Source organism: Convolutriloba macropyga, chromosome 8, assembly GCF_964194025.1.
Source record: "Convolutriloba macropyga chromosome 8, txConMacr16.3, whole genome shotgun sequence".
NCBI classification, from domain to species: Eukaryota; Metazoa; Xenacoelomorpha; order Acoela; family Convolutidae; genus Convolutriloba; species Convolutriloba macropyga.
Window position 1 is genome coordinate 31,772,828 of NC_134475.1, and position 18,169 is coordinate 31,790,996.

The 18,169-nt window shown below is 34.3% G+C and overlaps 2 protein-coding genes across 2 annotated transcripts in view; both read right to left on the reverse strand.

The window, feature by feature from the left end:
• Window positions 1-1,732: 1,732 nt before the first annotated feature.
• On the reverse strand, window positions 1,733-11,697 carry LOC142344686 (uncharacterized). Its single transcript, XM_075396523.1, has 2 exons — window positions 11,371-11,697; window positions 1,733-2,085 (listed from the first exon to the last, which is right to left on the reverse strand). Exons 1-2 carry the CDS (start codon window positions 11,547-11,549, stop codon window positions 1,830-1,832), a joined length of 435 nt encoding a protein of 144 aa, XP_075252638.1. The 5' UTR covers window positions 11,550-11,697; the 3' UTR covers window positions 1,733-1,829.
• A 2,582-nt stretch (window positions 11,698-14,279) lies between these two features.
• The window catches only part of LOC142344683 (serine--tRNA ligase-like), a 47,945-nt gene continuing 44,055 nt past the window's right edge, over window positions 14,280-18,169 (reverse strand). The window contains exon 6 of the mRNA XM_075396521.1: window positions 14,280-14,576. Coding sequence (XP_075252636.1) covers window positions 14,320-14,576 — 257 coding nt within the window. The 3' untranslated portion in view covers window positions 14,280-14,319. The remainder of the gene's footprint in view (window positions 14,577-18,169) is intronic.

Consider the following 18,169-nt stretch of genomic DNA (forward strand, 5'->3'; position numbering starts at 1 on the left):
CAAAAATTTCGAAAACAATTGCAAATTATAACAAAATCTTGCTTAAATTCATGATATTAATATCTTCAGAATCGTTTAATTGTCTCAAGTACTATCTAGTTCAAGCCCCAAATAGTTTCACTGGTTCAAAGATCTATAAATTTGTAACATGCAAATTGTTCGAAAACAAAATAAAAAACTAAATTGCTAAAACTCGAGTCCTTAAAATATTGATAACCATTCCATTAACTCTAAAAACTTTGCAGCAGCTTATTATCAAGCTCGCAGGAGGTCTTTGGGCCCCTGGTGCTGGAAAAAATTAAAGAAAATATTTAAAAAAAAAACGCAAAATAAAAATCTCGAAAAAATTGCAAATAATTTTCAAAAAAATTACTTAAATTCGTAATATTAAAATCTTGAAAAACACTCTAATACATCAATTGCATCTAGAAACTATGCAGTAACCTATTATCAAAACCTAGAGGAGGTTCCTTGACTATAGAGGCGGGAGAAAACTAAAAAGACAAAATTCTTATAAAAAAACTTGAAATTGAAAGTTTTATAAAAAAAATTGCTATAAATTGTGATATAAAAAAGTTGAAAACTATTCCAAGACAAATAAAGATTTTTGATAACTTATTATCAAACCCTTAAGGTTTTCTGGCCACTGGATCTGTAAAAACTTGAATAATGACAAAAAAGTCATAAAAGTTTTTTTTTAAAAAAAATTGACAAAATTCGTGATGTTTATATGTCGTTTAAATGTCGAAAGCGGAGGTTCCTTGACACCTGGGTCTGAAAAACTCAAAAAACGACAAAAATTTTCAAAAACCTTGAAAAAAATGTGAAAAATAGAATAGATTTGCTTGTTTTTGTATGGATTACCGAAACTTATAGCTCTTAAAGAGGTCGTTAAAAGTACTTATGTCTTGCAAAGGACCTTTATCAATTTTAACCAACCTCAATTTGAGACTGGTCCACCAAAAAAATCGAAAAATGACGAAAAAACGCGCGAAAAGGCAACATTTTGGGCTCAAAAACTCCTAAACGTGGCTATGGGCCTCTAATGAAACCTAATACCCGCTGGGCGCTACCTGTTTATCCCGTTTTTAAAGGACGAAAAGTCAAATGGGTCAGACGAAAAATCGGTCCTGCGAAAAATCGCATAAAAAAGACCAACAGGACTAATATAATTGCTACAAACTTCGTTAGAGAGCAATTAAAAAGACTTGTCCAATACTCCTCTTCGATTAGAAAACAACTACCATAACGCCTCATTGAGTAGTAAAAAAACAGCGCACCAATTCTTTGAATTGTAAAAACTAAGATAAGACAAATAATATCCTCAACCAATCCTCCAACAATTAAAAATTTTAAGCTCAACAAATTAAACTTTTCTGGGTGAATCAAAAGATCTTAACGAGGTTGCTAATGAACAGCTAAAATTTTTTAACTTAAATAGTTGCTAACTAATTTTTAAACGACCTGTTTCGAAAATTCTCAAAAGCTTGAGCAACTCTGTGAGCCCATTTTTGTGCTCTATCCTAATCTATAAATCGAAAATTTTGTTTTGGTGAACTTAGATGGAAATCAGGTAGAAACTGACAAAATCGAAATAGCCAGAAACAAGTATCACGCGATTAAAAAAAAAATGCTCGATATCGATAACTCACAAAGCAAAGACACACTAAACTTCCGTCAATATATATAAAAAATTTTTTAATATTCCCTCCCTGTACCCTTAAATAAAAACTAGAGTGAATAATGCTCAAACTAAAAATACAATTGATAGCAAATAAAGTAAACCAAACAATTAACAATTCACTTGCAGAAAATAGCACCCTGTCTAATCAGCGTCCAACATTTTCAAAAATATTGAGAAATTTTCCCCTGTTGATCTCGTGCAACTCTTGCACTCCCAATTCATAAGCAATATTCTCCAACTCGTCCAACTTGGACAAAATGGCGTCAGTTGAGAGACTGCTGAATTCAGACAGAATTGTGATGTCACCCTTTTCAAAGTTTACTTTGCCACCCAAGCCCCCAGTGGCAACAGCTGCCGGAACTCTGATTGATCCGCGGTTTCTGGCGTAGAAACGGGTCAAGCTAAAACCAACCATTTGACCACATATTATTGACATTTTGCCTGCTTATACTTGCATAAAAAATTGTTATGATTAATAAGTCCCACCGCGTAAAGGTATACGCAAAGCATTCACAAAGCAAAAATAATCATTTGATTGTTCAAAGAGGCTCATGAAAACAAAAATGTTCATGGGTATAACATTTCCCCGCCTGCATGTAGTGAAATTTCGCATTGTGAGAAATTTTGGGTTACAAATTAACTTCGGGTTTGGTCTGCAAATTACAAAGAACATAACCGGCAGACTGCCGGAATAGCTGCAAAATAGACTTACGTAACGTAACATATAGAGAGAAGCAGATACAGCAATGAGTTGGAAAAAATATATTGCGGCCACCTTTAATTCTTGGAAAAAAAGTCATCAAGTACCAAGAAGGTACAACACAAGGTGATCAAATAGCTATGGCTATATACAGCATGGCTATGCGTCGATATGCTTGAAGACTAAAATTCATAGCATTGAATCACTAGAAATCGTACTAGATACGCTCAATGAATTTGGCTGTGCATTTGCTCATAATGTAATCAAATGTCATCTCACCAGCAGATTACAAAACCAGAAGACTTTCAGAAAGCCAACGAAAATTTTTTGGGGTTTGACGTTGATGTTATTGAAGATCGTCCTGTTCGGATCTCAGTAATTGGTTCTGATAAGAGCTGCAGTGATTTTGTGAACGAAAAGTTAATGAGTTACTCTAGCATGGTCAACACACTCGCCAAACACAGCAAGGTGTCCCTAGAATGTCTACATATCATTCAAAAAAGGATTTAACATAAGTAGACTTTAATTTCAAGAACTACTCTAAGTTCTGAGCGTCTGCTGCGGTAAGTCGAAAACATACAGAAATATCTTATTCCTTCAATGTTGCACCATCACTCCTATAATGATAAGTATCAAAAATTTTCTCTCCGGTTAGAGAAGGTGGCCTAAACATATTTCTACCTGAAGACGGGACAAACAAATATGAAAGATCTACTCAGATGTGTGAGCCTTTACTTCATGCTGTAGATGCAACATTCATTAAAAAAAAACCTTCAACATATCAGAAAAAAGCGGGAACAGGCCCAATCAAAAAAATTGACATTGAAAGATCTGATCACTGCAAAAGAGACATTTCTCTAGATTTGGCATAAAAAACGAGTATCATGCTGACTAACCGCACTTCTATTGAACAGATATCACTTGTATCTAACTAAGGGAGAATTTAGAGATCGAATAGCCCTGAGATATGGATGGGATCCGGTAAAACACATCAAAATGCGCATGTGGAGAAATTTTCCATGTAGAGCACGCTCCTCACTGCCCAAAGGCCGATATACGCACATTAAACACGATGACATCCGTGACTCTTTTGACAACCTGCTCAATGAGTTTTGCAATGATGTCAAACTGGAGACATAATTTCAGAGTTTGCAAGGTGAAACCTTAACAATTCAATGTAAAGTTACTAACGACGAACTGGAGTAGATATCAAGGCTACTGACATATTAGAATCACGCTTCAGTTGAACAATCTCCGGTGTGAAAGTATTCAATCCGCATGCTAAGAGCTCCTCAAGAAGCATGCCTGACTCCCATAAAAACCACCAGTATATCAAGCAGCTGAAACAAGAGTAAAGGATTATCGAAGTAAAACATTTTCTGTCCGTTAATCTTTTGAACAGGAACTGGTCCATCAGCATCAAAAGACAGAAATTCGCCACCAGGATCAGCTATAGGAGAGAACATTCGTATTCGGACGTGATCGATTTCATCACGGCAAAAATAAGTTTTGCGCTTTTGCGTAGCTTCATATACTGCCACCACGGTGCTCGCACAATGCGTCGACACCTGCAGCCGAAGAGTCGCTTGCTACTACTGTAGAGGAAGGGCGGCTGTTGTCTGAAAGCCGTCTATAAATTTATTTCGAAAATTGATACGAAATTTAATTCTACGGATTGATAGCCATTTTTCATATCTATTGTTAATCATTCTGCTGTTTGTCTCATTCGCTTTTGACGCTTCTTATTTTTAACTACTGTCAGATCAACTCCGAAGTATATGTATACGAGGCGATTTGCCACCCCCGAGTTGACTGACAATACGTCTAGAGGAGGGAATTGCTTTTAATTGACCTTTTGTCAATTAAAAAATTGTTTAATACATAGGAGGCTATAAGAAAACACGAAAAAGCATCAAAAAGCAATCCGGAGGACTGAATGAAAAACGAAACATATTATATGACAAGCAGAACAAATGAACACTACGAAAGAAAAGGAGAAACATATGTTTACAAACCTACAGTAAAACAAAAACGACAAACAGATGTAAACTCTTTTAGGATAATCGTGTTGAAGACCATAGCTTTTAATCAAGGCATCGAAGACGAAAATGCTGGAAAAATGGGCAGAAAGAGGCAAAAACAAATAATAAAAACAGAAATAAAAAATACAGGCGATTCGATACAACTTCGTTAACTCTTATTAATTATACATACAGGCAGATGTAAACTCTTTTAGGATAATCGTGTTGAAGACCATAGCTTTTAATCAAGGCATCGAAGACGAAAATGCTGGAAAAATGGGCAGAAAGAGGCAAAAACAAATAATAAAAACAGAAATAAAAAATACAGGCGATTCGATACAACTTCGTTAACTCTTATTAATTATACATACAGGCGGCAAAAGGCCCAAAAAATTTTCATTGGCCAATTCAACAAGTCTCATTGCAAATTTCTCTAAAATATTTCATATTAACGTCATTGAAACCAAATCATCGCTGCTAAAATATACCGAATAACTAACTAACTATGCCAGCAGAAACCTTATTGCAAATATGGGGTAAATTTACAGGCAAAACGACAAAAATGACGAAATGATTAAAAAATTGTATGAATTAGCCAAAATTGAAATAAAATGACTGAAGTTCTTGTAGACATTGGACACAAAAGCAAATTTATAATAGTAAAATATTCCCACTAAGCCATTAAAAAACTTTAAAACATCTTCATTGGTCTTCTTAAGATTGAAAAACTTGAAAAAGCAGACGTTTCGCAAAACCTTGATACAAAAAATAGCAAACTTTAATTGAAGGTAACCCATCTCAACGCCTTAAAACAATTTATTGACTCCTAAACGGCAAAAACTCGAAAGAAAAAATTCAAAAATTAAAAAAATAGGAATATTTGGAAAACTGTGCAGTAAAAGCCAATAGAGCTTGAGGAGTAAAAGCCAATAGAGCTTGAATAAGACAAATATGAGCATTAAAAACTGTCAATTAAAAATCCGTTAGAGATAAAACGAAAAAAGAAAAGCAGCAAAATTTTGTCATCAAAAACTTCAAACTAACTTTTTCACCCTTGAATTTAATCGTTTCCAGCAACTTCAGTATATTAAGAACATGGAAAATACTACTGAAGCACAGCTGAGGGCTTCTATTGCAACCAAATGCCCGCCCAGATTTAACTGATTATCCCGTTTCGAGAGCTAAAAGTCATAAGTGTGAAGACATCTTTAAAACAACATCGCAGGACATGTCAGAAACACAATCTAAAAATTTGAATTCAATCATCACCTGACAATTAACATTTCTACAGCAAAAATAAACTAAAACAGGCAAAAAGTCCATGACCCTAAATGCGCAAAAATAAACAATTAGAAGCAAACTAGAAACAATTAGAAAATTTGATTTTCAAAGAGCTAGTGTTTTGAGAAACAAAAATAATATTAAAACTTTGTGAAAAAAATTACTAGATCTATCCTTAGAATTAGTGCACAATACAACAACCCAATGAGAATCAATAGCAGACAAAGCAACTAAAGAGGCAAAAAAAAGGAAATAGGAAAATTCAGAAAAATTGTTTATGTAAGATAAACACATAACTACATTCCAGAATCCTTAAACAAGGCATACCATATAACTTTAGAAGTCGAAAAATTTTTTTTAGCAGTTCTAATGGTTAAAAACCGAACAAAAAACTACAAATGACGGAAAGATAGAGAAATTCAAATGAACATTCCGAAAACAAACGGTATCTCACTCAAGAAAAAAGTTAAAAAAATTGAAGATCACGCCGCACTACAAGGCCAGTGGGTACTGAATTTGTCCATAGGGGTAGCTCCAAGAAAACAAGAAAAAAAAACAGGAAATTCAAGACTTAAAAAATAATTTTTTATTTTTAAAAGAGTCAATATCACTAAATCGATTCCCATGAATTGAAGCACCTACACCTAATTAGATACCCCTTTTCACCAATAGAATTAGGTAAGCACTAAAAGAACTTTTTCAAATGAATAAAATTTTCAGAAGCAACCGATGAGAACTATCATTATTGAGAATAAGCGATAAGATAGCAATGAGAACAAATGCATGCAAAACACAGTCATTAATATTTTTTTGACAACGAACTTCCTATAATTCATAGAAAGCAATAGCTAAAACAAAAAACAATTAGCTCGCTTGATTTACGCACCCTTAGCAACTGAGGAGACGCGCAATTAAAGAAATGAAGAGATAAGATCACAAAATGAGATTAAAAACTCGAACAACTTAAATATTCGACAATATTTCTTGTAAACAATTAGCGTCAAAGTCAAAGAAATCTAGCTTTACTTTAAACCTAAAATATTAAATCGTTCGATTTAATCTCTATTAGTATTCCATGCAACCTTTCGCTAATGAACTCAAACACATAATAAAATGCACTTTTTCCTCACTAGCTACCCATGAAACCTCCATAAAGTAGACTAAATGATAAGACAACGAAACTTTGCAAAAACTAAGAAACCTGCTTTTTGAAAATTGGTTATAGGAAAGTCTCCGAAAGCATTTGCTACAAACTGAATAATTGTTTTCAAATAGATCTTCAATAGCAACCGAAGAAACCTGTCATTATCACGAATAAGTGATAAGACTGCAATGAGTACAACAAATCGATGCAAACTCAAAAATTCATCACAATTTTTGGAAAAGAAAAGCGCAAAATTCACAGAAAGGAAAATCGATGACCTAAAAAGATTAACTTTATTGATTTAGACATCCTTAGCAACTGATGAGACCTGTCGATAATGAAACTAAACGATAACACAACAATGTGACAAAAACTTGCAAAACTAAAAAAATCGACATTTCTGTCAAAGTCAAAGAAATCAAGTTTTAAACTGAAAAACAATTAAATCAACCTAATATATACAAGGAACCTGACCCTAATGCCATCATATGATTAGAAAACATCAAACAAAGAAATATTCAAAAAAAAAATCTAAAAAATTTTGAGAACAAATTGTGTCAAAGTCATAAAAACCACTCGCTATGGACTCAAACGAATAGTTATGTTCATTTATGTCTGATTAGCAACCAAAACCTCCTGTCATTGAGGATACTAAGTGATAAGAGACATATATTTTTTTTAAAAATTGCCAAAAATTCAAATAATCACATAATGACTAAAAAAATGTCGAGTCAAAAAAACTATAGCTGCCCATTGACGAAGTCAAGCGATTACAAATAGGCGCCATTAGAACACATACGCATAATTTTAACAGTCCTCAAGAAAAAACTGAGAACAAGAGTCAAATTGACGCTCGTGGAAAAAAATCCCGTCGAAAAACTTAAAATTTGTTCAAACACGAATTTATCGTTACACTTTAAAGTAGTTCGACAAAAAAATCACGCCTCAGGCCTACTCAATTTTGCACTCTTTTCACTTCTTCAGCATGACTAAAATCACAACTTTGATTTGACTTATTGACGTGAGAACAACGAAAACGTTGTGAACCAATCGTTAAAAAAGACAGCACACCAATGCAAACCAAACGCTTTGAAGTGTAAAAACAGTACAAATCAAAGTGAAATAGCCGCATGTGAACAGAAAACCACCAGCCAGAAAGGGAACTTTTATTCAAACACCTTTTTCTCACTCTAATTAAAAGAGAGAAATAAATTTCACGCCGCAAAACCCCTCACTTTTTCGCTTCACTTCCTGTCTCGGAGTGACCAAAATCACTACTCCAATTTGACTTCAAAAAATCATGAAAATGCGTGAACAAATCTTAAAACATAGCCGGAAGAATTCTGGAAACGACTCGAAGCGTCAAAACCTCATAAACAATACCGTAATTGCGGCGGAAGCCATTACTTTTTGTATTAAACCATTAAATAATTACTTCCCCAGGTATGATCTAAAAATTGGTGAAATTTAAATCACTGTCAACAAAAGAAACAAAATGCAGCAAAATTTTATATTATTGAAAACGTTTAGTAACGTTAAAAAAGTCCGATATAATTAGAATGGTCAAAGAGCTGATTGGCAGATTTATAATCACTGCAATTAAGAAAAAAACCACACATACTCCCTTGTTGTATATATGCTAGACAACAAGATTTAATACTAATTCAAAAATTCAATTAATCATTGAAAAGTCATAAGCAACAAAATAATATTCAAAACCAGAACATCGTTAAAACAATACCTAGGTCGGAAAAATTGCAAAAAATAGTAGTAGGTGGAAAATTTGGGAAAAGCTTTCTAGCAAACTCTCAGTACTGCCTTCTGTTGAATGAAATCAATTGCAAACCAAAGAAATGACAAAAATCCAAAAAAAGCTGAAATCATTCAACTTTTTAAGAACAGAAAATACCATTATAACGAAAATAATGTAGGTGCCAGGCCAAAAGTAGAAACATACAAACTAGAATGTGAAGAACACGGACAAATTTAAGAATGTGAAGAACACAGACAAACACCGTAATAAAAAGACATTCTTGATTTTTAAAAGTTAAAAATCAAATTTAAAAAAATCAAGAAAAACGAAAACATTTCATTGTTCAGCTTTTGAGACATAGCAAAGATAACGAGTCATCCGATACAAAGATCTGTCCTATTGAGCAGAACAACAAAATAGGGAAAAGCAGAATTCAAGCATAGAGAACATTAAAACATTTTGCAAAAATTCTTCAAAAAACTTTAAAGACTGCATTAATGAAAAAAATTTCAAGTGTTTTTCAAACGCCAAAAAAATTGACTTTTTATTGAAAGAAAGTTAAGTCCCTCATTTTGCACAAAAAAAAACTATTTCTTGTAATTAAAACCAAAATGCAAAAAAAAACTGACAAAAATTGGAAAAAAACACTTCTTCTAAAATGGGATTAGCATTGGCTCAATTTTATAAAACGTCGAGGTAGAAAGGGCGTTGAGTATATGATTTTTCACAAGGGAGTTGCCATATTACCTGATTTTTGACAAAAAGACGGCTGAAAAATTCCAAAAATGAAGAAATTAATAGAAAAAAGTCAAACATTAAGTAAAAAATCAAGAAATATGTGCCAATTTTGAACTTCAAACGCATTTTTAGGCTCTGCAAAACGCTGTGGTATCAATTTCCGAGGTTTACATTTCAATATAGCATGGAATAAAAATTATTTCTACAAAAAACCAAATTACAAGAAAAACTGGGTCTTTTGGACGAAAAACGGCTAACAACGGTTATCTATATGTGCCATTCAGTCAAAAACTACTTTTCAAAGTCCAAAAACGCAGTGCGCGATCAAAAAACTTGTCTCGCTCAGAAACAATTAGTTCACACGGCAATTTTACTCATTTTCGCTTTTAGGTTAAAACAGCGTCTGAACGAATAGTACTTCCGGTAAAAAAAACCTTAAGAAAACCAGTACTCCTCTTCGAGTCGTAAAAAAAAGACAGCGCCCCCATACAATTCAAATTCTTTGAATTGTAAAAAATTAGGAGCGCTATAATAGCCAGCTGAGAAGCTGAGGCGGCTATTAAAAAAACTAAGAGTACCGAAATATAGCTACGGTCCGCTTTCAAGTTTGCAGCTATGATAAACCGAGCTGAATAACGTCTCGAACAATATGCAAGGCATTTTAAACCAGAGGGGGCTGTATCCTAAACAAATTTTTCTTTATTCGGAAAAACCAACTAGGGAGAGATTATCCGGCGTTCTAGACTGAAGCATGTTCCACTCGAGTATGACACCATTGTGCTGTACTATTTTAAAAACGCTTTTGTTATATAACTATCAGAAGAAAAGTCGGTAGTACAAAAAATCGCATAAAAAGGCGTGCAGTACTAAAAACAATTGCTTAAAAAATTGATTGAGAGCAATTAACAAGAAACGGCAATTACAGACCTGAGCACAAGTGAAATCTAAGGACATGGCAAACATTGTACAAGAACTGCAAAAATTTACAATAAAACACGTCTTAAACAACGCTTAAAAATTGCGATTAACCAAAGCTATATGAGAAAACATAGCCGGCAGATTGCTTGAATAGCTGCGAAAGAAAAGACCTGCGTGCCATATAATAGAGATAGAAACAGACACAGATCTAAATTGAAAAAAAAAATCGACGCCGCTCAAAAAAACTAGGTAAAAAACATTCAGCGATAAATTAATAATAAATTAAAGTCATTTTATTGAGTGAGGTGAGTCACGTATGATCAAAATCTAATCACGCAAATAAACTAAAAACTTTCGCTAAAGCTAGTGAGAAATGACGTCACGCGCGCAAATGCCGTTATTGAGAGGAAGAAGTCATTCAGAAAATTTGACTTTTTCAGCTTTGCTGTGAGAACAAATGTAAAACGAAAAAAGAGCGTCAGACGACGAAACAAAAAAAACATAGCCGGACAAGTCCTGACGTACAATTCAAAGAATTTTCATTGAATGAACAGAAAAACTAGACCTAAAATGGACTATGAGTTAATTGAGAAAACCATTTTAAAAAAAAATCAGAACTAAAAAATAAGAAATAAACAGAAAATCAAAGTCAAAATGCCGCATGTGAACAAAAAAACCACTAGCGAGAAATGAAAAATTAATTCAAACAAAAAGCTAGGCCTAGAATGAGCTGTGAATGGATTGGGAAAGCCATATAGAAAAAAATCCGATCCAAAAAATCGAAAAAACAGTAAAAATCAGAGGGAAATTGTCGCATGTGAACAAAAAACCACTACCGAGAAACCGAATTTTTGTTCAAACGTTTTCTCACTCTACTTTAAAATTAGAGCGAAAAAATTCACGCCGCAAGTCGCTTGTTCGCTCCATTTCCTGTTTCGGCGTGACCAAAATCACTACTCCAATTTGACTTCAAAAATCATGAAAATGTGTGAACAGATCTTAAAAAAAAAGACAGCGCCCCAATGCAATTCAAATTCTTTGAATTGTAAAAAAACAAGAGCACCGCAATATAGCTACGCTCAGCTTACAGCTTCGCAGCTATAATAAAACTCCTCCTAGAAAATGTATTACCTACTTGGGCACACTTTCTGGCCAAATCTCAGGTGATGTGCGACCGTTGATATTCTCATTCGACACCAACCAGCTTCTTTCATTGTTTTCTTGCTGTTCCTGAATAGTTGTTGAAGATGAGGCACGTACAGAACCTTGGGATCCCAGTGAATTGAGTTCACTCTGCGTTGACATGGCATAGTTGTAGTTACTCAAACCCATGTCTTCAGTCTGGGGGCACCCAGATGATAAAAAGACTATTGAAGAGTCAATTGAGCCTTGACTATGAGTGGTAACAGTACCTGAATCACTCAAATGGGTACTTAAAGAAGTCATTCCATCACCAGAAACTGTCATTAATCGCCTCTGAAAATTGACAAGGCAATACAAAAAAGTTCATTCTTCCTAGTTCAGCAAAACTTGCGAAACCTATTTCAGCTGAAAAATTATTAAGATGGTCTCATTTTCTTCCTTTCCTTATCAGTTTTAAAGCAACCCCCATAAAACATAGCTGGCAGATTGCCAGAAAATAGCCGCAATAGCTTCGTAGATCTGCAGTTTCAAAAAATAAAACAAAAAGACAAACCAAAAAAAATTGTCTTTTCATTGAAGGCTCATATGTTATATTTCGATTAAAAATCTGAATGAGTTTTTGCTGCCTCTATTAGCTGCTCTCAAATAACCTTAATTTAGAGTGACACACACCCATTTGACCTTATCTCTTTGAATTAAAGTAAATAAAAGTCAATTTCAAAGTGAGGAAGTCATTTTTGAGAGTGAGGTAAGTCAAGTGTGACCAAAAATTTAATCACGCAAATGAACAAAAAAATCACACTACCAGGAGCGAATGATGACGTTATGCGCGCAGTTCAGTTGAAATCGCATGAACGAATGAACAAAAAGCAGATTTAAAGTGGCTGTGACGTCATATGGTCATAACAATAATCTTGACGAAATAAAAACATAGCCGGAAAATTTCGGAAGCGACTCGAAGCGAACTTCACAAAAACCATAATTGCAGCTGACGCCATTACATTTTGTATTAAACCATTAACTCATTAGCTCCCCTGGTCTGATCTAAAAATTGATGAAACTTAAACCACTGTCACCAAGAGAAACTAAATGCAGCAAAATTATATATTATTGAAAACGTTTAGTAACGTTAAAAAAGTCCGATATAATTAGAATGGTCAAAAAAACTGATAGGATGACAAAGCTGAAAGGGCTATCAATTGACCTAAAAAAATTCATGATTCTATTCTCAAAAAGATCATGAACTGCAGATAATCATCATAGAAACTAAGTTGAATTTTTCAAAACAGAATGCTCAAATATCAGAATCAGAAAACCACTACAATTAGATTTACAATCACTGCAATTAAGAAAAAACAACACATACTTCTGTGTTGTATATATGCTAGACAACAAGATATAATACTAATTCGAAAATTAAATTAATCATTGAAAAGTCATAAGCAACAAAATAAAATTCAAAAGCAGAAAACCGTTGAAAGAATACCTAGGCAGGAAAAATTGCAAAAAATAGTAGTAGGTGGAAATTTTGGAAAAAGCTTTCTAGCGAACTCTCAGTGCTGCCTTATGTTGAATGAAATAAATTGCAGAAAAAAGAAATGACGAAAATCCAAGAAAAAGCTTAAATCATTCAACTTTTTAACAACTAAAATTACCATTATAACAAAAATAATGTAGATGCCTGGCCAAAACTATAATCATACAAACTAGAATGTGGAGAATATGGACACAACGTAAGGAACACTGTAACAAAAAGACATTCTTGATTTTTGAAAGTTTAAAAATCAAATTAAAAAATCCAGAAAAACGAATACATGTCATTGTTCAGCATTCGAGACCCAGTAAAGACAACGAGTCGTCAGAGACAAAGATTTATCCTTCTAAACAGAAAAAAAGAAAAAGCAGAAATCAAACATACAAAATATTTTGCAAAAAATGCGCAGAAACTCTAACGTCTGCATTTATGAAAAAAATTTTCAAAAACTTAAAGCCAAAAAATGATTGAATTGTTATTGAAACAAAATTAAAACCCCCTCATAATGCACAAAAAGACTATTTCTAGTAATTAAAACCAAAATACAAACAAAAAACTGACAAAAATTGGAAAAAACTACCAAAATCGGATTAGCATATGTACAATTTTATAAAAACAAAAGTACATAGAAGTAGAAAGAGGCGTTGAGTATATGATTTATCGAAAAAGGTGCCATATTAACTGATTTTTGACAAAAAGACGGCTAAAAGATCTAAATAAAAGAAATTATTTAAAAAAGCCAAAAATTACCTAAAAAATTAAGAAATATGCCCTAATTTTGAAATTGAAACGCATTTTCGGGCTCTGCAAAATACTGTGGTATCAATTTTCGAGGTTTACATTTCAATATAGCATCAAATTAAAATTATTTCTACCAAAAACCAAATTACAACAAAAAACTGGGCTACTTAGACAAAAAAAACGGCTAAAAACGGCTATCTAAATGTGCCATTCAGTCAAAAACTACTTCTCAAAGCCAAAAAGTCATTCATTAAACGGAGCGCATGATCAAAAACAATTCTCTCGCACAAAAAAAATAGTTCACATGGCAATTTTAATCAGTTTCGCTTTGAGGTTAAAACAGCGTCTGGACCAATAGTACTTCCGGTAAAAAGAAATAAAAACCTTAAGAAAACCAATACTCTCTTCGAGTAGTAAAAACCAAGAGAAAGCCAATAATAGCCTCAGCTATCGCTTCGTGGCTATTAAACAGTGAAATAACGCTTTTCTCAGACTTTTCTAACACGTTACCAACATTTTGATCACTTTAATGTTCTGAACTTAACTCTAATTTCTCTGAAAAATAATGGCTGCAAAGACAGCATTTTATGATTCAAAGTGATTTTTGCTCAGGAAAAATGGCTCATTGTTAACAGATTTGCTAAAAAATACTCAATCAGTTATCAGTTCAGTTTCAATTTTTTCCTCAAAGATTTTGCATCCTTCTTGAAGAACACCTTAGAGTGCTGAATTCCTTTCAAAGTGCCGCTCTCGGCTTCCTCACTACTCGTAATTCTCTCTTTGCAAAATGGTGGCATGTAGGGTTGAAGTGCGTCAGGTACTTGCACTGATCCGTCGGTTGTCTGGTAGTTTTCCAGTATGGCTGCCAACATTCTTGGGGTGGCACATGCAGTGCCATTGACAGTGTGCACAAATCGACCTAAACCAATTGCTTGTTTTAAACAGCTAGTCGGCCACCAATTCCAACTTTTTGAATCTCAAATTAAACTATTAAGAAAAGGACAAAAGCACTAGTTGTGCACCTTGTTTCAGTTGTATAGCAGTATTAACGTTTAGCCAAAATTAAGCATCCCGCTATTGTTGTAGTGCTGTTGCTCGAATTGTTACAGGACTTGTTTTTGGCTTATCTTAGAGAATTCGGTTTGACATTTGACATATGGTCACCTAGTAGCAACATTTAGAAAAAATTCAACACATTAATAATAGGGCTATTATTAGGTGGTTGAGTTTCCTCAAATGCATGTGATGTGGTGTGGCAACCTTGTTACTCAACGCCGTGGTGGGTGACAAGCAATCCCTGGGGTTAGGGGACAAATAGAAAACAGTCTATCTCGCCGAAAAGGGCAAGGAAGGCGGATTACTCTCGTGTGGATTGGTGGTATCAAGTCCATTCAGTTTGCTACCTCAACTGGTTCATCTTACAGGCCAGTGATCTTGGTTCTTTGGTTCGTTTTTGCTCAAACTTGCTCTCAACGTTTGTTTAACGGTGGACTGGGCGCAATCAAGTTACGTCGTCATAAACAGTACTGAAGATAGCCCGATAGCCCCTGTCTATTGGGGTAGCTTGTTGATGTAGCTGCTGATTAGTGTTGGCGACAATGCTCCACCTTGCGCGACACCTTAATTAATTTCCTCTTGTACTACACATGAAATAATCTACCTTGCAAGCATGAAATTACCAATCTTTTCGCGGGCTGTTCGTTCAGGGACTTTCCAGCGTATCCTATAGTAGTAAATTATGATCAACCCTGTCAAAAGCAGAGATGAGATCCAGAGAGAAAAAAAAACAAAAAATGTTGGACAAGGTGTGAACTAATGTAAAGCGAAACAATTTTTCTTCGAGAAAATAGCCGGTTGAGAAGATGAGGGAAGCTATCAAAAACGGAAAACGGGGCAAACTAAGAGAAAAAAGAAATGGATCACTATTAAGCCTTCCTAACAATGCACCTGATGCCTAATGAAAAAAGGATTTTTAATTTGTTCAAAATAGGACGTCTGTCAATGTGGCTCTCAAAAATGTTTCTCGAATTCGAGCAACACTTGCCATGGAAATACAAGACGTAGAAACTTTATAATTGAAACATCTCTTCTTTCGATTCTTCTAACCAGTTCATATAGCATCTTTTTTATCTTTTACGAATTCTGCGACATAATTAGAGACTGTCATCTTCGCCATTTACACAACGTACAATCAACTAGATTATTACCACCCCTCCATTAAACTACTACAGCTTGAAAATTGACAGAAAAAAAGTCGCACGAGCTCCGTAGATCTGCAGTCTCAGAAAGATTATTAAAAACCAGTCCAAAACAGGAACCTCTTTTCTAAAAAGCTGACATATTATAATTTGATTACGAATCTGTTTTACTTAATGCTGCTTCTATTAATTATCCTGAAATACCCTTCAATTAGTGACACGCACTCACTTGACCTTATTTCTTTGACGCGTGTTTGACTTCATCATTCTAAAATTGGCTTCTCTTTACTTTAATTCAAAGTAAAGAGAAGCCAATTTTAGAATGATGAAGTCATTTTTGCATCAAGTATATGTCACGTGTAACCAAACACGCGAACAAAAACTCTCTCCACTAAGAGTAAAAATTGACGTAACGCACGCAATTCAGTTAAAATTTCATAAACGAATGAAGAAAAAGCAGAGTTCAAGTGAATCTGACGTCGTATAGTAACAAAAACCTTGACTAAATAAAAAACCGCGAAAGCCAATAAGAGCCACAGCTATCGCTTTGCGGCAATTAATGAAAAAACGTTCAACAAAGATGGTAACGAAAACCAGACTCAAGACAACAAAACTCAGGTAGCGTGAATCCAAAATTGGGCTGTAAGGGTTTATCCTTTTCTACTTTGATTTTGTTTTGAAATTCTTAAGCTGTTGATTCTCGATTGTTTTGCTGACCAACTGCTGTATAACTGCTATTACTAAAAAACGTTCAACAAAGATGGTAACGAAAACAAGGCTTTCAACAACAAAATTCAAGTAGCGTGAACCCAAAATTCAGCTTTATGGATTTATCCTTCTCTATTTTGACTTTGCTTTACAATGCTTACTCTGTTGATTCTCAATTGTTTTGCTGACCAACTGCTTTTTAAACGCACTTTGACCAGAATTAGAGAAGAAAGAAACTAGCTGAGAGAATTTAAAAAAATTCATAAAACGTTGGACAGGCGGTAAACTCATGTAGGGCGAAACAACATTTTGTTCGCAATAAAAAAGCTCGCTATAACAGCCCGCTGAGACGATAAGGGCAAATATCAAAAACAAAAAAAGTAGCAAACTAAGAGAAAAATAAATGAGTCACTAATATTTCCAACATTGCTACCTGACGCCAAATGAAAAATGTATTCTTAATTTGGCCAATATACGAGTTCTGTCAATGTGGCTTTCAAAAATGCTGAAATTTCTCGAATTGGAGCAATACTTGCCGTCGAATAACAACACGTGACCATCAACTATATCAACTAGATTATTACCACCCCTCTAATAATTTATTATAGCTTGCAGATTGACAGAAATTAGCCGCAATAGCTTCGTAGCTCAGCAGTCTCAAAAATGATTAAAAAGAAGAGTTGAAAACGAGTAACTTCTCTTCTTTTTTCATATGCTGAGATGTTATATTTGATTCAGAATCTGTTTAACTTATTGCTGCTTCTATTAAATGTTATGAAATACCCTTTAGACTGGACCTAATCTCTTTGCATTTAAGTAACGAAAAATCAATTTCAGAGTGAGGAAGTTGTTTTTGAGAGAGGTAAGTCACATGTGACCAAAATTTCAACATGAAACATAACCGACTAAACGTCGGAAGAATTGCTCTTGAACGACTAGTGGGAGCTCTAATCAATTGCAGCCTGCTTCAGTCGGGGGGGGGGGGAGGGGGGAGGAGGGAGGGGGAGACTAAATGGGACTAAGAAGTTCTATAGTGGGCTTCAAATAACCACATTAGAGGTTAACATATACCACTATAAAGATTTAAAGTAAAAAATGACACCAGTTTCGGCGCAATTTTCATTTGACTTCTAGCATTAAATTGCCGCCAATTGAGTTCAGCTGCTTGAAATTGTGATTGAGAGGAAATTTTAGATCACGCGAAATGGAAAAAGTCAAGGGCGTAAAAGTCACTCGAAAAGTCAAAATTGTCAAGCGAAAATTTTGCATAAAAAAGACACACACGTTTACAATAATTGCTATGAACTACGTTCAAGAGCAATTAAAAAAAGTTGAAATCCCTGGAATTCAAACTGATAAAAAACATTGGCGAGTAGGTTGGGGGACAATTGCCATTTTACACGAGGTGGTAAACTTTATAATTAAAACCTCCAGGTGAAATTTTACTCTCTTCGTTCAAATCTTCTAATTGCGTCCCTACATCTTTTTTTCCAATTTCTCCTATTCAAATATAGACTGTCTTAATAGATGGCTCCATCATTTACACAGCATACAATTAAATAATTTTTTACCACCCTTCCACTAATCTATACTGACCCTAACTAAT

Coding starts and splice junctions, on each gene's coding strand:
- LOC142344686 (XM_075396523.1), bottom strand. CDS start 11,549: ATGCCATGTCAACGCAGAGTGAACTCAATTCACTGGGATCCCAAGGTT. Junction 2,086..11,370: donor CAGAAAGTGTGCCCAAGTAG/GTAATACATTTT, acceptor GGTTGGTTTTAG/CTTGACCCGTTTCTACGCCA.